Consider the following 22,848-nt stretch of genomic DNA (forward strand, 5'->3'; position numbering starts at 1 on the left):
CCAGCACATGTGGATAGACTGGCAGTGTGAAACAAGTTGTCATGTCATGGCTCTTGCTTGTGTGCAGCACTCTTGTAGAAACAGGCTTGATATGGAACATCTAGGAGGAACAGACATATCTTTTTTGTGTTCTGTAATACAAAGGGCATTTTTGTAGAGCTGAGTAGGGGTGTAACAGTACCTTTATTTTCAAGTTTGATCATTTTTTGATTCTGAGGCTCAGTTTGATTGTTAAAATGTCTCAATTCTACAGAGTTTTAATTATATACTACACAAATTGGTTTGGCTTAGATAAATTATGAAATACATCTTTTCAGTAACACTCCTGCCAGGCCCCCCCCCCCCCCCCATTTTATTCTCTAAATCTTTAGAAACTTCAGACAGAAAGGCTGGTGTGCATAAGCTTCACACCCTCCACCCCTTTACATCCTCTGATAGGCTATGTAGTTGACATTGATGGAATTTTTCATGAAAAGCTGCAAATGAGGTAATTCCTGAAGAGGCTGAAGGGCATTGCAAGCAACACGACTTTAGATTTCAGTGCACTGTATTGAAATAGTTGTTGAACTTGTGGTGTTATATTGCTAGATGGCCAGATTAAATTTGTACTGGTACTGGTGATTTTCAACAGTATATATTTTTAAGAAGATGCTTAACTGAATAAACAATGTATTTAATATAATTTGTCAGATTAATAAGATAATATTTTTGCATAGAGATGCTGGCCTCAGGTAGCATGAGTTCGTTTGCTTTGTTGATGGTAACTTATTTCACGCTGTTTATATGGAAAATGTTGAAATTTTAAGTATCACTTTTGTTTTGTAACTGCTGCAATTGTTAGAGCTCCTCCAATTTTTATATTAGTTTCAGTCTTCCTGACCAGTGTATCCATGTCTGTATCTGTTTATTTAAAAATTAGTACATGTGTGTCAAATTCTAAAATTAAGCATCCTTGCTGCAAAAATAAACCTTCTCTCTTCGATGCAGTTTGACTTGAGTCTAGACTGGATAGTTTTGGTGCACAGCCCCCACACACTTGCACATTTCCAGTTTGTCTGCAATGTGCGTTGAGTATATACAGTTTATGGATGTCTAGCTGCTTGTATACAGAGGCGACCGTAACCTTGTTGTAACATTGTGCACAGGCAGATTCAGTCCCTCCTAAGGAAACTGTCACATTAGATCTAGTTAATGTTTTTTATTTCTGCAGTAGACTCAAATATTGCACTTACATAAGCAATTTAATCCTTTTAAAGGGCCCATATCATACATTTTCCTGCATTTTATCCCCCCATGGTCCTCCTATGACAATTATCTGGGTTTATGTAAGTCATAATTTGTTTTTACAAGATTGTTTTCCAATTACTCTTTGTTCTTTAGAATTCAAGAGGCTTTTTATTACTGTTTGTTTAAGACTTATTTATGTAGATAAGCTCTGGGTTGTTCAATTCGATGTGATATGTGTTGGCTTTTGTGACATCGCAAAAACAGCAAATTCAAAATGAGATGGATTTTTACAGCTTATTTTCCATCTATAGACTGGCCTGGGGAGTAAATAGTTTTGAAATATTAGGAGTGTTTATACACTTGATCAAACTCTTTTATTTTAAAGTAAAAGTAGATCAAGTTTTATTTGTGATTATGGGCCCTTATGCTTTTTAGCTTTTGAAAACTTGTAACTGATTTGTGATGGTGGCAGTGATTGGCCGTGTACAGTCAGCCTCATGCTTTTTTGTTTTGGCATGCATGTCTTTTTGTTATGATGTGGGAGATTTAAGTTTGGCAAAAGTCAGTTGAGGCCCTGCACATCTGTCAAATTGGCTTCTCCATGCTCCAGCCGCAAATATCCTCTTGCATAGCAACTGTTGCTAGATTAGACAAGTTGTACAGCACGTGGGCAAAAATCCCTTTCAGCCTTTGAGAAACAGTCAGTCTTGTTTACATTTTAAATGTAGTGTTGAAAGGCTGTGTTGCTGTAGTGTAAAAATTACCACCATGATAAACAGTAGCTCAGAAAATCTGTTGTATCATAAGTGTGGCCTTTCACCAAATTGATGTGATTTGAAATGAATAACAAACTCAAAATTTCAGATATTTTGTGCACTGCATTTTCTCATTTAGTGTTATAGGATTTCTGCCAACATTCTGTTGTAGTTTGTCCAACCTAGCAACAATAGCTAAGAAAATGCACATTTTCTTTTGCAAATCATAGATAGGTCAGTTCAGCCACACCTGTCTTTGACACGTATAATAATTATGCTTAAGAGCAGGGCTAACCGCGGTTGGCATGTGAGGACACTTGTTTTCAGTCACGAAAGTGTTACCCTAAGTAACTTGCAGCCCTTTTACTGCCCTGTTGAGACTTCACGGCAGAATTCGATTTTTAGGTAAACTTAGAATGCTCAGCAAAGCTTTATTTTACTGCAGAGGAGAGTTTTTAAAAACACACTTTAAAGATTTAAAATGAAGATCCATAATTTGGACATGAATGGACTTTTATCTGAGTTTCCTGACTCATTTAATCTGCATCGAGAAATTGTCAAACTCTGTGTGAAGCTGAAGTCAGTCTCTCGTATGAACTGTCTCATTCAACCTTAAATAGTGCAGCAGTTACATTCTGCGGCCATGACAGTAAAATGGACATAAATGTGGCTCGCAAGGTGGCTTGATTTTTGTTGAAAGGACAAAATCGCTCTTATTAAGATTTGAGCCCAACGAGAGAACAAACATAGTATTAGTTATTCTCTCATTTTCCTTTTTGAAGTGTTTTAGTAACAAAATAGTGTGAAATATAAATAAATGTTATTTCATGTGATGTGAAGCATACCTACCTTCTTTATTAGTGTACTGTCTTGTCTTTTTGGCCCATTATATTAACATTATGCTTTTGTCTCTCCCAGACACAAAGTTTGGACACCCTTGGTTTAGAATGTCCTCTTGCTGCTAAGATGTTGGTGGAAATACCTGTCACTGCTGCTATGTGTTTGTTATTAGTGAGAGAAGGTGTGTATGTCTTCAGGAGATCCATCTGCTTTCTAGTGATCCATCTGGGTGTTGGGTATTGTGTGTGTGTTCTGATAGCAGCTGGTCTCTCTGGTATTCCGCTTACAGCACTCCAATATTAAATGACTCCATGGTACAGTACACCTACTGCAGTGCAGATTATGGATCTGTATCATTCTTTCACTGCCCAAGGTGACCTCCAGGATAATTGAGCTTAAAGATCTACCTGCCAAGTTCATGTTTGACTCCCACCATCGATTATCTTAGTAATTGATTAACTTATTGATTATTTGATTGAGATTTTTAAAAAGAGGCCAAACTTTAAGCAGACTTGAATGCTGTACCAGCTATGTATAGCGTTTTACAGATTCCAGAGTCCTTTTTAATAGTAAATAAACCAGGAAGCCTTTAAAAAGACTCCATTAAAAAAATGTAAATATATATATAAATGGGTCCATCAGGCTGTTTTGTGCTGTAAGAGAGAGCTGTTAGTGAAATTACAGCCAAATTGCAGGGCTATCAATACAGATGAATGTATTCAGTAGTAATTTTTCAATCAAATTTGAGTAATCATGACTACCCTTCTCTAGAACCTTATGGAAGTGAACTCTTTTCAGGCTGTGCTTCTGCTACTGTTTATTAGGAATGTAAACAAAAGTATGAGTTACGGTTTTGTGTAGTAACCCTGTGTGTGTGTGTCTGTGTGTGTGTTGCAAGCTCTATTTATACCTACTCACACTTTCCATTGCTTTGGGCCTTGGGACTTATCACCTGATTAATTCACACTTTACCTCCATCTGTGTGTGTGTGTGTGTGTGTGTTTTCCCAGCTTCTTTCCATTTTATTTCAAGGTGCTTATATTTAACCATTTGCAGTAGACTAGGGTACAAAAAAATTGCTGTATTGTCATTTTTTTGCCTGATGATACAATTTTCTTAAAATACATAAAACAATCAAAAAAGAATATAAACAAAAGTTAAAGTTCTGTTACATGTTGCACACGTGTATTTGACAAACACCTGTATTATTGTGGTCCAACAATTAAAAAAACTTGGAGACTAGTTGAAACTGAACTGAACATGTGTGAACTGAGGTTTGCAAATTTATTTACTATCTGATCTCATGTTTCTGTATATTTGTAAATGTCCACCTGTATCCTAGATTACTATTCTATGGAAAACACAAACAATAGATGAATAAAAACTGATTCTCTTCCCATTTGCAGTTAATTTCTTCTCCAGGAGCTCTTAATAAGTGTTTGCTGTTGTCAAAGAGGGAGATCAACTATCCTGCCAACTATGCCAAAAACTGTTGTAAATATGTGTCTTCTTCTAAAGCAGAAAATCAGGTGGCCACAGGACACTGGAAGATAGTTTTATTGTATGCTGTTAGAGAGAAAGGTACCATGCAGGTACATGATTCGTTCATCAAGGTACAAACAGTAAAAACATTCCCTCAAAGGTGCGACAGTGGTTTTATCTTTTCCTAGTGGAAAAGAAGATATTTGTATCTTTTTATAAACTAATGTTTTAAAACAGAACCATTTCATAAAAAGCCTGGAGGTGAGACGGGGTGTGTGGAGGTCTACAATTTAGAAAATATAATTTCAGTAGATTATGGTACAGTTATGTTTCATGACTAAAGGTACCGTGATGTACCCCTGAGGGTACCACCACAGTGACAAAAAGGGTACTGCCTCAGTGACAGTGTCGTACCTTTTTTTCTGAGAGTGTAGAACTCTCAAGTCCCAACCATGCTTTGCCTTAATTTGAGATTTCTGGCAAACAGGTTTTAAACCATGCAGTTGTTAATGATTAATCTCTGTTGTGGTAAATCAGAAGACACAGAAGTAAGCACTCAAATGAAAAACAGTTTTGAATACAATACTAGATGAGAGTCTGGATTTGATGGTTAGTCATCAGGACTAAGTTTAAAGGAAATAGAGACTCGGCGTTGGCACTCAGACCAGTCACGTGAGCTTCTTCAACCTAAGAATAAAAAGACAATAGCTTGAAAAGAAGAGAAATAACGATAATATTAGACAGTGTGTCTCTTACTATCTGGCTGAAATGAGTGCGAGACGACAATTTTGAATGTGGCTCAGTCACTCAACAAACTGCGTAATCCAGAACTCTCTGCAGCCAAGTATTGCTGCAAATCGGAACCTGTAAATGTCCTTATGGAGTGAGTAATTTGTTTTGCCCTTTCAGAATCGGCACTTACCGGCTGCTTGAATCCTGGGGGTGAATAACTGCTGTGACTCGTGTTTTCTCTTTACGCCGTTAACTAAGACATTGGTGTGATGTCTTCACAAATGAGATCTGAGATTTTATCCTGGGTATTTCATTGTGACACACTGTGACTTTTTAGTCTACTACTCTTTGCCCTTCCTTATTATACTTGACTGGGAAATGCAAGGATGTTTCCATTTGTTTCTGCTCAAGCTTGCTCTCTTTGCTCGCCACTTCAGATAGCCTGGCTAATCACGCATGCAAAGTATGGTAACCAAAACCAATAGAATGTTTCAGTTCCAAGAACTGAAAATGTTTTTTTTTTTTTTAAACTTTGTGGTTATCACTCTTTGGAGCACTGAATCTAACTTGATTTGATTGCATGTTGTCTTGCACCCGACAAATAATAAAAACTGAATATTAACATACAAATCGTGACGCCCCCCCTCAATAAAACCAGTTCAGTTGATCCATATCAAAAGTTGAGTATTGTCAGAAACTTCATGATACAATATGCAACACAATACAAGGTGCTGATCAAAGAACAGACAAGAAAATGAGTGAACTCAGCACTTATAACCACAGATGCAGCAGCACAGACCAGCAGTAGTCAATATTTAGGCAAAAATGTGTGTCTGACAGAGACTGCAGCTGTAAAATTATCAGTGAATGACAATGTGAACTCGCCACTACGGTTAACTAAACTCTCTGTGAAAGTGAAACTAGCTTGAGTACATGATTAACAAGGACCACACACCAATGACAGTTAGTAAAAGATACTCATGTCATTCATTCATACTTCAGCACAGAATAAATGAATTAATGTGCAGAAGGGAACACAGTGCAATGCTATCTTCACCAACAGGGCCTTTTATACAAATAATAAATCAAGAGTAAAACCCTCTCTGTTAGAGCACATTTGGTGAATGCCCCACACTCTCTTGAAAGTGCTCATGCATGCATGAGCGACCGAAATTCATAAATATTGCTGTATTAAAAGCACAGTCCTTTCCATATTGCTGTCCATGGTCAAAATCTTTATGCTCACTGTAAGATGCAAGAGATTATTTGGTGTTGCCTTCTCTGTGTTTTGTCTTTGTATGCACCAAAATTCTGCAGGGACTAGAGGATCAGTCAGCTTTTTTCCTTCTGTAGGTTCTTCTAAAGGCCTATCCTGAATTGTTTGTTTAAATTGAAAATATTCTCATAACTTCTTAGTCTATTGAAGCATGCACTGTGCTTGCTTGAGGGTGCCTCAGTTCCTTATTTTTTTTAAAGAAACTTATCGTTTATCCTCATTACACTGTATTCTCGTATACTTGTTTGCTGCAAGATAAATAGGCAGATAAATGTAAATGTGTTTGATTTTGTGCCCTAACGAATATAGTTAAAACAGGCTGTTTTTGTGGCTTACTTAGACTGTCTTTTTTTTATGCTTTGAGCAGTCTGCTCTAGTCAATAGCTGGTGTGTTGGTAAACTGAAAGCTCTTCTCTCTCAGATCTGATATAAAATGGGTTTTGACTAACGTTAAGAAATATTAGTCTAGCTGACTGTACTTGTTGGTTTCCTCACATCAATATGGCCATACTTCTAGTGTTTCTGACAGCTGTTCTGTGACATTATTGAACGTATATGTACTTGCATCCTGTGTATGACTCTCAGTGGGCGCAAACTGATCAGTGGCATTAAAGCTGTTGCAATTAGAATTAATCTTGAAGACAATTATTGCTTTGCCCTTACGGAAGTAATGGATATGGCTAATAATCTGTTGGGTAGCTGAACCTTTAGTCACAGTGCGACATATGCCGAGTCTGATGAGATCCGTGATAAACCTTGGGTATGTAGACTTTCACAAGTGTTGAAAATATCACTGAAGTACTTGGCAGTTCATGGAGTTGGACAGGGGTGGTGAACTGAGGGCGTCTTAATGGGGCTGAGAACTGAGGTGGTGAACTGAGGGCGTCTTTGTGTGGGTTTATGTGCAGCCAGTTTTCATTTTTACATGACCATTGACTGTAAAACTTCTAAATTTCTGATTGGCTGCCTTCAATTGTAGTCCAGGCTGAAACACTCCTGAAAACTTATAGCTTAACTTCTTAGCTTGAAACCATTTTTGTTGTTGCCTTTAAGACTAATATATGTAAATGGCTTTTGTTCAGCTTGGCTGTCCTATTTTGTGTTTCTTTCAAAAAACAGGCAAGGCTGAAACACTGTTAAACACGAATAGACAGACTAAAGTACTGTAGCCAGAATAGGTGGGTGTGTGTAAATGTGTTGGTTTTCATGACCTCACAGAAACAGTGAATTCAACAGGGGCTTATTTTCCATAAATGGACCAAATGGAGTGAAAGGCGGGTAAAACTATTGTTTCCAGAACACGAGGAAAAGTAATTTTTTCTGTGATATGGACCCTTTAAATTTGTTTAAAAGACCGATTTCTGGAACAGGGCAGCCACTGGCCAGTGAGTGGACACAGATTACCAATTGTATTGCCCTTTACAAAGAAGGAACTGGTGCGTGAAATGGTAGAACACAAGGAGGGCTATCTTCTGGGAGGCCCTCATAGCCACCAGCTACAGTTTTTGGCATAACATCAGCAGTGATACTTTGTGCTTCACCCAGGGGGAGGAAAATGGTTACATGCTGCTTTGGTGAAAATAAGATGTGCGCTTGACCTGCTGCTGACATGCATTGCTGAGCATCGTGGGTGAACCTGTGGCTTTTTGTTTTTGTCTATTAATAGCAGTGCAGTTACAGTGTGGAGCATATCTGTTCTCATGGGGGGCTTGAACTGCTGTATGTTTCTTCTCTGTGTGAGTGACTTGGGCTAATTAAACTCCTCCAACACAGCATTTGTCTTCAGTTCCAGTTCCATTTAGTCCAAGAACATCTAAAATGCCCCCACAGCGTAATTTATTCATGAATATGCAGATAGAGCCCGGAAACAGATTGTGCCCGTTGTTAAGCTCTCAACACACACTTGCCTCACCCAATGGCAGCATTGCAGTCGTATGACATCATTGCCTCCTGATCCCTGCTCCTCGCTGGGGTGTGTTCTCCTGAGTTGGGTCTTGTGAGGGAGGAGAAATGTAAGATTGCGCAAAACACACCAGCATGTGGTCTTGATGTGCAGAGAGCTTTTTGCTAACTGCTGATTTGAAACAAATTAGCATTAGTGTAAGGGGCAGCTCATCCTAGTTCAGTGTAAAAAGAACAACTTCAGCTAGTAGCAATGACTCGGAAAGGTGAGACTGCATACATTGATTTTCGTTAGCCTTGCTGATGCATTTTGGCTGAGAGTTTTTCCCTTTTCTAACCTTTCATTTGGAGCACTGTGTTTAAGAGCATTGTACTGAGGAAAGCCTCATTAGAATCTGAAAAGTGCAGAGGAAAAAAGTAGGTCAGACGCTCAAAGACACAGCTAACGCACAAGCACGCATGCTTGGCCATGGCTGTGACAAGAGCTCACTCTGGCGCAAGTGTGACAGTGTCACTAACACCAGAGTGTTTGACAGGGCACTGTGTGTGACTGACTCTCCAGTTTAATCAGTGGAACAGAATGCTTTCAGTGTGGAGTTGAGCTCTGAACTAGCCTCAAGCTTACAGGCTTCCATCTTGAGAAACACCTCACAACTTGGACAACAAGGATTTCCCAGTATTGACACCTCTTCACAGTAACACAGCCTTACAGCCAAGAGCACATTTTTGTCATACGGGTGTAAAGTGTAGGGCCCAAGTGATGTGTAAATTTTGTGGCGGATGCTGATTCTAGGGGACTAAAAATTCCAGTAGCCAATAGCAGCTAGTGGATGGATATAAGTGAGCTGTGTGATATTGTCATCATATCTTCATCAGTGTAATGTTGATTTTGCATTGGAGACTTTTAAATTATTATTTCAGGCTTCACAAAATGACACACAACAATGAATGGACAAGTAATGGTACTTTTAAAATTTTTTTTTTATTTAAAGAATCTTAATATATTGTCGACTTTGCACAGCTACTGTGAGTAGTATGTGCTTTTGGTTTCTGTATATCATTTTTATGTTTTTGTTTCATTAGTTCTCTCCATAAATGAAAAATGTTATTCTCATACTAAAAGTGATGTTTGGTTGCACTTTATATGTTATTGTAGTGCTTATCATGATGGTCTGATATTTCCCTGTGGCTTTACGTTCTAAGCTTTTGCCCAGTCAACAGGAGAGTTTTAAGATTAAGATTAAGTGACCCTTATTAGTCCCACAACGGGGAAATTTCATCTCCGCGTTTAACACATCCGTGAAATGAAACACCGCATACACACTAGTGAATGCATACACACTAGGGGACAGTGAGCACACTTGCCCGGAGCAGTGGGCAGCCCTATCTGCAGCGCCTGGGGAGCAGTTGGGGGTTAGGTGCCTTGCTCAAGGACACCTCAGTCACGTACCATCGGTGCTGGGGATCGAACCGGTCACCTTCCGGTCACAGGACCGGTTCCCTAACCTCCAGCCTGAGTTTAAATCCTGGGGGTACTATGACCTACTATGACTAATTATCAGCATGTTATCGGCCAATACAGATAATACTTGCTGATGTTAACGGCCAACTGATATTTGGGCTTTACTCAAGTTAATGCTTGTGATGGACAGATGCTAAAGAAAAAAAAAAAAGTACATGGATTGAAATTTGTTACCCTTATATTATTGCTCATTGCCAGCGAGGGTGGAAGTATGTAAGAAAGTACTTGGATAACTGTTCCAGGGACTGTATTACAGAAACTTCATTTTGAATTATAATATGATGAGCTTAAGGCAGGATTTTTCACAAATTCGTGTTACAGAATCAAATCGTAATTTTCGACTTTTTCTAATCTTACATCTTAAGATTTTCCAGTTAGGAGATCCTAAACTACTTGACAATCAAAGTTGACAATCAGCTCTCATGTCTGTTACCAGGCAACCAATGATACTCGAACAACTGAAACTTAAACTAGCTCCATAGCTGCAGTCACTGATGTGAAAAGGTGAAAGCAAAATAAAGTGGAATAAACAGGAAGTTATGAAAATTGTGACAGCACTCTGTTCTGTTTGTCAGAGCATTGCCGCTCCCCAATTTGTTTCCAAATCCCAGTACTTTAGCTGGAGACTGAGACACACTACCACTGTTCATCATAGACAGCCACTCGTTGAACAGAGTCTCCTCAAAATTCATCGCTCTCATTGTATGTGATTGTACTTGAGTTTCGTCATCATTAACACACAAATTACAGGGGCATGTTGGATATCGTCTCTGCAGTGAAATATAAACTATGCTGCCTGTCACAGACCTCATTTTGGTTATCCTAAAGTTAGCATAGTACTGAGAAAACTTTAACTAGTTAGGGTGCTTCTGTAATACACTTTTTTTTATTATCTGGAGTTAGGATAAGACTATGAACTTATGAAGGGTGCCTGAACAGGTCAGATTTCAGAGTTGGTTTGTTTCTGTAATACTGCCCCAGGTCCCAGTATTTTGGTACTGAAATTACTATTCTGGCATATGTTATGCTGCACCAGGGTGAAAATACACAGACCAACAACTAATTGAAACGCTGTTACGTTGTAACAGGACTATAAAATGTGCAGTAGTTTTGATTACGTTTAGTATACTATGTATACTTTGTGGCATAATTGATAATATCCATTCTCAACGATATATTGTCGCATCCCCTCAATGTCCTTAGTAATAAGAGCTTTATTTGATAATTGAAGGAAATCCAAAATATTTTTATTGTGGAGGATAGTAAAACCATAAATAAAAAAAAATATACAAATAGACATCAGTATTGCTTTGCAACAGAAATGGGACATGCATGTAGGTACACAGCAGCTTCTTTGTTAATAACAAGAACTGTGCCATGTGTTACTTCATATCCAAATTTCTTAAGTAATTTGTCTCAGACTTGGGTACTTACATCTGTGACTCTCAGATGCTGCTGGAAAGCTTTGGTAAGTGTTGTTACCTTGTTGTGTTGCAAGGACCAGGCTACTAGTCTGTGACATTAACTTATGCAGCAGGTGTGAGAGGAAATTCAAGTGTGGCCAAAAAGGTGGGCGTCCATGCTAGGCTAAAAGCTAACCCTGAGAAACCGGCTGTTCCTTCCATAATTCTCCCTGTGTCTCCTTATGTGTCTGCCTTGTCAAATGCACTCATTTAGGACCTCACTTTGGATAGACCTAGTCTGGAGTTTACACACAGAAATGTTCCTTAATTAAAAGGTATTAATCTTTTGTAAATGTGTGATTTAGCTTACTTTTAAGGTATTCTAATTACAGTTTCCCTGTCTGTCCGATCAAATAGTAAAGATCCAGGTCTAATTTGGTTCTGTTGAATAGTCTTGTAACTACATTGTCTTAGCAGTTTGGCCAGAGATGACTGAAGCTGAAGGTTAAGATGGGTGTGACTGTGTATGATGCAATGTCGACTGATTGAGAAATGCTGAAAAATTACTTTTCATGCCATCAGATTTCCAAACACAAAACCACTCATTTTTAATCCTGCGTGCTCTTAGGTGTAATGAGTGCATAGCTTGAGTTTAAGCAGAACACCCTGTCAGAAGTACCCTGTCAGCACTTTGCCCTCGCAATCACTGTATGCTATGCAAAACACTGTAAGCGCTGGCTGTTTCTCAACCGTACTGTAATATGGACAGGATTAGTGCATCAGTGTGTATTTGTGTGCTCCTCTAGACTCAGCTTTGAAGGCATCCTGCTGGGAAAGCTCTGTCGATAGACAGAGGCAGAAGCAGAGATACTGGGGTTACTGTGGAAGGATAGTAAGGGAAGATCTGGCACTGATTAAAATATTTCAGCATGATGCCCTGGGGTGTCCCTGCTGGTGTGTGTGTCTGCGCGCAACAGTGGGTGGGTGCATGCTCTGTGGCAGCGTTTACACAGCTGGGATATAACTAGTAACAGACTGTGGCTCTCACTCTTGCTGGCTTCTCTCCACTCTTTGGTGTATTTCCCTCTCATGCTTTCTTTTTAGACAGTCTTTTTTTTTTTTTTGAGTCTGTCTGGGGTGATATAACAAGATGAGAGTGACATTTTTTGTTATAACATGCTTTTCTGAGCATGTTGTGGATATTGTCATAACGTCTGCAGTAGCTTTGAGCTGATGTTTAGTATTATTAAATGTTGCTAAAATTACTGTTGTAATTGATAGTGCTGATATTACATTTATTGTTTTTTCAGTGTCTTGCATGAGCCACATATTTTTTCCCCCTCTAAATTGTTTCTGCGGACCACCTCTGTTAACTTGCTCGTGGCTTACTGCTTAAGGTTTCTGGGTGGAACTTGCGTTTGTAATATTTGGTTCTGTGTTACATTAATCAGTCTTCACACACAACTTTTATTCTCTGTATGACTGCCTGCACCGAACTGTGACGGTTCGGCACAAATTCATTTAATGTTTCATTTCTTAGTATGTGAACGTTGAATATACATCATTGTTTCATGTGGTTTTTCATGTGGCACTATTGGTTATTTTTGTGTGTTTTGATTTGTTAGACTAAACAAAAACAACTATATATTGTGATGCCAATAAGATGTCTACAAACCATGATACTGTATTTGTACATAGCCTTTATAGCCTTTTTGCAGTTAGGTACTATAGGTGCAGCAGTTTATCAAAGCTTAGATAATGGAATATATGTATATGTTTCATAGAAATGTCATTAGGAATAGTGGTAATATATTTTGCCCATATCACCCATCCCTATTCAGTCTCCTTCTATTACCTGCTACATTTATAAGATTACACTAAATGGGAGAGAAAGACCAGAGACTGAGTGGAAGCTTATTGGCAGTAAAAAATGAGGGTTTAGGGAGGGTTTGACTGGTTTAGGGAGACTTCTACCAGCGCTAAAACATCCCATGTCCTCCTACCACACAGGCACACACATAGGCACACACACAGACACCAGGGGTCTTCAGCAAATGGCACAACCCACAGAGCTTAAGCTGTACTGTAAATGGCAATTACAGACTGAGACAGGATTTGTGAGAAACTAGGTTTGTGTGTGAGTGTGTTTGTTTGCCTTCTGTTCTTCTGCAAGTTGTAATTTCCTGTAGGTCCCCCACAATCAATGTCACCTTGTCTGTTCTTCCCACAGGAAGAGTAGTAGCAGACAGAATGGAGTCAGTTTTATTGGGTCAGTGACCTCTCCGCTGAAAATGCAGCTTGAAAGGCAAAATGTGGATTGGGGGTGGAAACAAAACAAAAGAGGAAAAAATTAGATGAAGTTTTAAATGAGGACTAAACAAGTTTGTTGATTGATTGATTTGATTGATTGATTGATTGATTGATTTATTTATTTATCTATCCATCCTGTGTGTTACAGGAGTGTGGCAGGGTGCAGCTGACTGACTGAACCATGGCTCAATTCCCCACGCCCTTTGGAGGTGAGTGCTGTTACATACCCACACTGACAGGTGTGCACATGTGTGAGGGTGTGTCATATAGTTCCTCACCTCTCGATACATTGTTTCATTTGTACCCATGTTCACATTGTTACTATGTGCTGGCAACACCTCATTCTATTATGCTGAAGTCATTGAATTATGTAGTACCTTTATGGATTGTGTATGTATTTCATCTTGGTAAATTATTTTGTATATTAAAATCCCAGTTCCAAAACAGTTGGGATGCTGTGCAAAATGTAAATAAAAATGGAATGCAGTGATGCACATCATTTTATAAAATAAAAAATATTAAAGACATGATTCTTCAGTAGAAATCACTGCATGGGCTCAGAAACACTCCTGAAAACCTGTCTGTGAGTTCGTTGCTGCATCCACAGATTTAAAACTCTACCATGCAAAAGAAATGACTATATATAAACAGGATCCAGAAATGCTGCTGCCTTCTCTAGGTCTGAACTCTGAACTATATAGCACTGAAAGGTTCTTCTGTTTTTACCATATCAAGCTTGTGACAATAGAAGAACTCTTTAGTATGTAGTTTATAATATTATTATATAACCAAAACTTTTAAAAAGATTAGATATGGAATATATCTAATATAGGTACAGAACTTTTAGTAGCTCATCATAATGTATTTATTTAGCATGGGAGGCAAGCTGTTTGTAACCGTCCACCACGTCTCTAACTTTGCATTTCCTCACACTGCAGTGCATCACCCTTTCTCTTCGAGAAATTGGGCAGAATAGTTATCATCACTGGCAGATGTTTGCTTTTTATATGGTACATTGTTGTGCTGTTGTTTTCAGGAAATGCCCGAACACTATTTTCAGCTGTCTGTTTTCTTTTTACAGTGAGCATTTCTAGTGGAACCATTATGAACTATTATTTATTGGAATTAATGATTTTTTTTTGGTTGGTTGGTTTTACTGTTAGCATTGGTCGGACAGTTATTTGTCAGTTAAGTTATTTAGCTAATCATTTTCGTCATTAATTTACACATAAAATTGAGCATTTAACAAATGCATGTGAAAATTATCTAAATTTCAGTATTGTGGCCTATATTGCCCAGCACTACTGCTCATTTCGACTTTGCAAGAAAGTGGGAAATTGGAGCTCAGAATAACATTGTATTCAACCTGTGCATTCAAACTACAGAGTGGGGAGAAAATCATGAATGCTTCCATGAAAGCAAGTCTTGTTAGCAACAATCTAGCCAGCTACTGTTTGCAATGTGAGTGACTGTTTCAACCTTCATGACGTATTTACCTTCTCAAAATAGCAAACTGTATGGTTAATGTTGTAGTTTTACCTGCTGATGTGTCTGTATGTTGACTGATTTAAGGCAAATTACATTTAAAGTAGGGAAGTGATACTTTTTACTACTGAGTGTGCGAGCAGTCATGCTTATTTACTCATACGCTGAGCTCAGAGTTGAGACCACCATCCTGACTTTCCGAGTATCAGTTCCCAGTTAAGTGGGCCTTTTCTTTAATGGCATGCATTCTGAGGTTACTTTCCCGTATGTGGCTCTCTTGCTCTCTCGCTGTCTCTCACCATCTCTCTTCCTTCCTTCCTTCTTTCCTCTCTAAAGCTTCCCTTTTTATGCCCTCACTGTATGACAGAAAAACCTCATACACCCTCTCTTTGTCCCTGTGTTTTCTGTCTTTTATTGTGCTCGCTCTCTTGCTCTCTTGCTTGCTTGCTCTCGCTCTCGCTCTCGCTCTCCTGTTTTCTCCTGCTCTGACTCATGGGCAGCTCTTAGAAATCTCTAGATTTACCTGTTTGTAAAGTACTACCACTTGTAGGGATTTTTTTTGTTTGTTTTTTTTTTTTTTTTTTTTGTGGAAGAAAAGCTTGGCACACTGACACACATAAAGAAGGCCAAATAGTGCTGATACCATACTGTCTGAATGGAACTACAGCAAGTTCATTCATTGCACTAGTACCTATTTCTCTTCACTCTGTGTCTTCCCTCCCCTATGTGTGTCTGTGTGTGTAGGGGGGCTGGACACATGGGTTATCTCTGTGGATGAGAGAGCCAAACATGACCAACAGTTCCACAGTCTGACCCCCACACCTGCCGGCTTCATCACAGGTCAGTGTGCATCACTAACTCACCCTGAACCTACTGGTAGGTTAACGATGGTCTCTGTTCAGTAGATTTAGTTGGCATTCATTCTCTGTGTAGGACATCTTAGGTCAGAGGATCGTTTACTTTTCTGTTCACATACGTTTTTAATCATTTATATAACCAAAAAACAGTTGACCTCAATGTTGTAACATGTTTACTATTGTACCTGTGCACTTCCCTCTGGCTACACCAGTAAGAGTCGTTGGTCAAAAGTCCTAATGCTTCATTCACCAGCTGCTCTTCTGAACTTACTGGAAGGTTAAAGATGGAGTCTGTCCCGCAGAGTTTCATTCTCTAAGTAGAACATCTTGATCAAGAATGTCACTTTTGCTCATTAACAGTAAAAGGACCTGGGCAGTACTCCATTCTGCCATCATTGTCAGTTGCTATTGAAGTTTGCCTCATAATGTAAATAGAAATGTAAGAAAGCTGATTTGTAAATAATAGTTACATTTATAATGTAGGTGTGCCATGGCTATGTACAATTCATCAGTAATCTGTGCTTCCTTTTTCCTCCAAAATGGCCAGAATGAAAGCAACTTGGGGAGTTCATAACAACAGCATTTTAAACTCTCCCTTTTTCTCTACCTAGTCAATCTGACCGTTGATCTGCTGAAAAAACACAACATCCTGTTCACTGGTCCCTACAAAGAGACCTTTTACACTGACCATGGACCACCTTTTCTGTCACAAATTCTAATCACTATTTTAGAGATTAATAAAAAGCTGTTCTTAAATCAACTATAAAATTTACAGTAAAAACATGACAGTATCTTGCCCTCTTAATCCAACTCAGCTGTGGCGCTTCCTGTTGTAAATAAATATTGGCGTCAGTGCCTGACTTCAAATATGAACCTCCCCCCACTTGCATTTTCTAAAGCAGCAATTATGTAAAAGATTATGTAAAGCTTTGCACAGTGCAAATATAGGCCACAATTCGGCACAGCGTGACAGGACAGTGATACTGTAAGACAGGCAGAATTTTTAGAACATTGGTCATGTTTCAAAGCAAATCAGATATTGAAGCTTGTTTGGTTGTGGCTGATATTCAGGTTTTTAAAAAAATGTATCTAACTTGTACCATCACTGTGCAAACTATGCATTTAGTTGAAATGTCAAACCTTTGATTTAAGCCTTTCATAAATGATGACTTAGTTTTATTTTGGACAGACTTGATTGAATGTGCAAATTTGTAGTTTTTAAGTCAACCTGAAATCAAAATGGGCCTTTGTTACTTTGTTAGTCCATGTCCCTGGTCATATTAAGTATGCTTCCTGTCATTTAAAAGAGAACTTTATCTTTTATCAAAATGTAATGGCTTTTGCCCACCTCAAAAACATCTTCAGATTTTTGATTGTCGACATGTGCCAGCATGCACAGAAAAATAGACCATTGTCACACTTCCACATTTGTTAATGGAAATGTATAAATGGTAGTTTTAACTGACTTCCAATCGTGTTGTAAACCATGGCTGAAACTGCTGTTCCGAATAAATGTTGCCTAAATGCACCAATAATTCCACCAGTAATTCCTACCAAACAGCCTTACATGACTTTCTGCTCAGTCAAGTTGAAAAATTGCATGTCACTTTCCAGAATACAGCTGACCTGGAGAGCTATCACTTTGCTAAACAGGTGGGCAGTTTTGCTTGCATCTGTGATTTAAAAATGCTCAGCTCAAATATATATTTTAATTCACTGGCACGTGTACAATCCTATAAATTATCACTTAGGTTTGATTAAAAAAATTGAGAGGTAGACAGTGAGTATCATCACTGCTGGAGCTTGGTAAATAATATACTTTAATAAAGAAATATAATGGTTCTCCTTGCTTGTTGTGGCATTGTTTTCGAGGCGCTTGCTGATGTGGCATATAGGGGACCTCTCCAAAATGAGGTCCAATAAGTGCTGGTTTCTTTAGTCTGTGCTTTTAGTGTGACGTCTGCTCAGGTGTCAAGCTTCCTGTCCATAAAATTGCTCATGAAGATCTGCTTCGCTCGTCTCTGCCTTTCAAAACTTTTCACAGGCAGATTCCTGTCTGTTCAGATGCGGATGTTTTTGCAGAATATGCTCCACTGTCTGAACGTAGCTGCTTTCATGCTGAATGCATAAATTTCACAGGTTCTCTTATGAGTGCATTATTTTGAATGGGATATGCGGATTTGGCTGTGCGGACTGATACATGGAGCAAAGGGTCATACAAAGTTCAAATGTTTTAAACTTTTGCTCAGCATGCCTCAGCCAAGTCAGACTAGCCCTTTGTCCACGTTGGATGAAACTTGCTCTCCTTCTAAGAAATGTATGGATCGATAGGACTATGCCGTGAACTTGATGTGGATGCAAAAAGACATTATGATTCTGATTCCTTGGTTGAAGATTTAAATTACCTGCATGCATATTTTATTGAAAGTAATGCATGCTTTATTATTTTATTTATTATTTTTTATTTATTATTTATATGGCATGCAGTAAATGAGATGCTTCCTCCTTCTTCTTTTTACTTTTCCATTCATATATTCCATTTTTTCTGGCTCAATTTTGAAAACAAATCGAGTTTAAAAAAACTGTAATTGCACTGTTCCATCGTAATGCTCTCGCCTCTATCTGTATAAGTACCTCTTAACACATCTTTTCCTGATCTAGCTATTTTTGACCCACTGGGTGATCCCTGGCAGTGGATAGGCCTTCTTTGTGTTGGCTAGAGCAGGACTGTATGGCTGCGGGCCCACGGTCAGCCGGGCTGAGAGAGAGAGGCTGTTTTTGGCTGGAAGGGTATAAAGGCTTTCTTGTGTGTGTGTTTGTGGGGGGAGACAGCAGACAGACCGGGGACGAGGACATATCCTGTTGTCATGAGTAGGATGGAGAGCTTGTATAGGAGGGGTGTGGGGAGGGGGCAGGGTTGTTAAATAGGTTGCATACACTTATAAACGCTGTCTCTGTGTTACTTTGTCTTGAAAATCCATTTGCCTGAAGTCATGGAACAAATTACAGTTGTTTTTTGGAAATCAAGAGATGCTAACAACATAAATTTTAAGCTAAAAGCATTACATTACCAATTTTTGCTAATTTAAAGAAGACTTTAGCATTACTTGGCCTAACTTGTAGCAACTATTTCTGTAGCAAATGGTCAGTTTCCAAGTACAGTAATTTTATCTTCCATGTACTTAATGTAAGCTGATACTGTTTTGAATCAGTGGGTTTTCAGTTCTTTTCTAAGGTTCATCAGAATTTTTTGTTTGTATTTGTTGTATCTGTACAATACAAATACGAAAGAAAGAAAGAAAGAAAGAAATTGCTGTTGTATTCTTTTGAGATGTAGGCTTAAGATTGTATTAACTGGATTCTATGTTAAGAGTCTGAGACTGCCAATGAAAATGCTTTTATTTTGTTTTCTAATTAAATGCAGCATTTTCTGTTACAAATGACAAATTACCAGCATTACAAGTTGAGTGAAAAGCAGAAACTGAAATATTTACATGAATTTTAGAATTTCTTTGTATTTTGCTTTAATGATTAAGTGCGCTCGAGCTGGCTTGGACTATGCAAGCAGTGAGTCTGATGAATCCTCTGATGAGTAGTTCATATCCACCAGAGAGTCATCTAAACGTGTGCTTCGATGGAAGAAAAAAAGGGAAAAAAAAGTTCTTTTTGTGCAAAAGCGTATGTGGTCAGTGTCGCAATCTTGCAGTTATTCTGTTCAGATTGAATGGCGATCTAGAAATAGTGCAGAACCTTGAATATTTCTTCATTTTACTTGTCATAACTTTTATTTTAAATTTTTCAAAATTCTAAACTTAAAAGGCAGTTTATAAATGAAGGTGATGTATGAATTGAGTTACTCTATGGGTGTCTTCTTGAACTGAATGCAGAGATCAGAGACAGTCTGATCTCCCTTCGCACTGGTGCACACTTTCTGCTCTTGAGTGTGATTTGTGTGTGAGGCCTGCAACTTTCACACGTGTGGCAGTGATTTTTCACATGTCTTTTGGAGTTTTCACACCTTGACTTGACTCTGACCCTTGGCAGCCTCATCTCATGGTTGTGGAGAAGTGAAACTTGCTTCACTGAACCTGCTCCCTCTTCCTCAACTTCCCTTTAAGAGAAATATGAAACATACGGAAGAGAAAAAAACGCAAATTACTTTATACTGAATACAGTGATGTATATTTCAAGCAACCACAGTATTTCAAGTCTAAACTGGTTAGATAGACAGTTGTAGAGTTTTGCTGTCCAGTAGCACTAACTATAAATATATAACAATGAATATAATTTGTCATTTCTAACTTGCCTGTTTGATTGGCTCCAGCAAAATAGTCCAGCTTAATAGTGTTGCATTTTAAAATGGCAAGTTGATGACAAGTTGATTATACTGATTATACAGTGACTATAGATGGGAATTGCTGCAAACCCTACAATATGATATGATACTTGAACTATAATACTACAATTCTATTGCAGTGTCTAAAGATGTGAATTGCTAAGTGTTATTAAATATATTTTCACTGCACATTGTCCTCCAAAAAAAATTCTCGTTAAGTTGAAGATTTTTGCCAATACTTTGTAAAACTTGTCCCACCTTTCACCATTTGTTATAAAAGAGTGCATTTTGAACTGAACAAGGATAGGGCAACTGCACCTCCAAGTGCTTTTTTTTTAATCTCTAAAACATACTGTTCTAGTTTGTATCTGTCTTGGTGCTTTCATAAAAGTACATTTTGGAAATATCAGGAGAAAGTTTGCTCACACATGAAAAAAATAAAACCATGAATAAATGCATAAAAGCCTAACGTGAAGCAGGCTCCTCTGTCTGTTCTTGCACAGGCTTTGGTGGGTGGATAGCTTGAACCAGTCCAGTCCTGACACCAAGGCATGTTTATAACAATGCACAATTTATATGTGGTCATCTGACTCTGCACACACAAATCACTTAAAAGCTATAGTGGCACCTCACTCTGAGTTATGTAATGCAAGCCTTTTAATTTTCCATGTCTGAGAGACAGAAATTAAGCACATCTTGTTCTATACTGTTATCTGTTTTAATACTATTGCTTTTATATGACTTCTGTTTAGTGCTTTGTCTTGTTATACGCTGTAACCTTCTTAATCATGCCTGTCTTCCTTTCCCTCTTCAGGTGATCAGGCCAAGAATTTCTTTCTGCAGTCAGGCTTACCTGCTCCTGTTCTGGCCCAGATATGGTATGAGCCTTTGTAAATGACTGATTATTCAGAATAGTTAATAATCCAGATTAATTTAACTTTGCCTTTACTGGCCGGAGGTGTGTTTAAGGTGACTGTAGTTTCTGTTGTGTCACTGTACTGTAACATGTCTCCTTCTTTGACATGTGGCACACATCATCACATATACAGGTACATCTCAATAAATTAGAATATCATTGAAAAGTTAATTTATTTCAGTAATTCAATTCAGAAAGTGAAACTAGTATATTATATAGATTCATTACACAAAGAGTGATCTATTTCAATTGTTTATTTCTTTTAATGATGATGATTATGGCCTACAGCCAATGAAAACCCAAAAGTCAGTATATCAGAAAATTTGAATATTGTCACACTCTAATCGGCTAATCAACACAAAACACTTGCAAAAGTTTCCTAAGCCTTTAAGTGGTCCCTCAGTCTGGTTCAGTAGGCTACACAATCATGGGGAAGACTGCTGACTTGACAGTTGTCCAGAAGGCAGTCATTGTAACTCTCCACAAGGAGGGTAAGCCACAAAAGGTCATTACTAAAGAAAAAGTGTGGTAGAAAAAAGTGCACAAGCAGCAGTGATAACCTCAGCCTTGAAAGGATTGTCAAGAAAAGGCAATTCAAGAATTTGGCAGGATATTCACAAGGAGTGCACTGCTGCTGGAGTCAGTGCTTCAAGAGCCACCACGCACAGACATATATAGGACATGGATGTGACTACAACTGTCACAACTGTCAAGCCACTCAGAGACAATGTCAGAAGCGTCTTACCAGGGCCAAGGAGGAAAAGGACTGGACTGTTGCTCAGTGGTCCAAAAAGTCCTGTTTTCAGAGGAAACTAAATTTTACATTTCATTTTGAAATCAAGGTCCCAGAGTCTGGAGGAAGAGTGGAGCGGCACACAATCCATGCTGCTTGAGGTCTAGTGTGAAATTTCCACACTCAGTGACGGTTTGGGGATATAGGTCATCTGCTGGTGTTGGTCCACTGTGTTATTTCAAGTCCAAACTCAGCGTAGCCGTCTACAGTCACATTTTTGAGCACTTCATGCTTCCCTCTGCTGACAAGCTTTATGGAGATGCAGATTTAATTTTATTTAAATTTAAACAGCAGGACACTGTGCTAGTTAATAACCGCTGGTATAACCCTGGTCACATTACCATCAAGGAATGTGCCTGTAGCCTGAACATTGAGCTGTTGGCTGTTGGACTCAGGCCATATTATTTACAGAGGGAGTTCTCCCACGTTATTATGGTGGCTGTTTACGGGCTCACAGAGTGAATAACGGACTACATTAACCTCTTTGTGGATTCCACTGTCCCGATGAAGACTGTTAAAGGTTACCCAAACAAAAAGCCGTGGGTAACAAAGGACATTAAAGCTCTCTAACAAGAAGATGTCCTTCAGAGCTGGAGACAGGGAGGAGGTGAGAACGATCCAGAGGGAATTGAAGACTGCTATCAGGGAGGTTACGAACAAATATAGGAGGAAGCTTTAGTGGAAACTCCAGCAGAACAACATGAGGGAGGTCTGAAATGGAATGAGGACCATCACCAGCTTCAGGTCCAGCAACAACAGAGGAGTTAGAGGGCAGCGTGGACGAGGCCAACATGCTAAATCTGTTCTTTAACAGATTTGACTCTGCAGGCTCGGTCTCCCCCTCCTGACTCTTTTGCTGCTGGTCCTCAGCAGCCCACTCCACTCACCCTGCCTCCCCCTCCTGATAGCCTGCCCCCTCCTGTGATAGTCCATCTCACACCTCCACCCCTCCCCCACCAGTCACCTCTACAGTGAGTCTCACTGCTGATCAGGTGAGAAGACAACTGAGGAG

The 22,848-nt window shown here is 38.8% G+C and overlaps 1 protein-coding gene across 4 annotated transcripts in view; it reads left to right on the forward strand.

Moving 5' to 3' along the window:
- The window catches only part of itsn1 (intersectin 1 (SH3 domain protein)), a 73,183-nt gene that overhangs the window by 2,723 nt on the left and 47,612 nt on the right, over positions 1 to 22,848 (forward strand). For all 4 annotated transcript variants that reach the window (XM_017699008.2, XM_017699010.2, XM_037543242.1 and 1 more), the window contains 3 exons: positions 13,598 to 13,658; positions 15,679 to 15,774; positions 20,942 to 21,005. In XM_017699008.2, the coding sequence (XP_017554497.1) occupies positions 13,631 to 13,658; positions 15,679 to 15,774; positions 20,942 to 21,005 (188 nt within the window). In that variant the 5' untranslated portion in view covers positions 13,598 to 13,630. The remainder of the gene's footprint in view (positions 1 to 13,597; positions 13,659 to 15,678; positions 15,775 to 20,941; positions 21,006 to 22,848) is intronic.

Source organism: Pygocentrus nattereri, chromosome 12 (assembly GCF_015220715.1).
Source record: "Pygocentrus nattereri isolate fPygNat1 chromosome 12, fPygNat1.pri, whole genome shotgun sequence".
NCBI classification, from domain to species: Eukaryota; Metazoa; Chordata; class Actinopteri; order Characiformes; family Serrasalmidae; genus Pygocentrus; species Pygocentrus nattereri.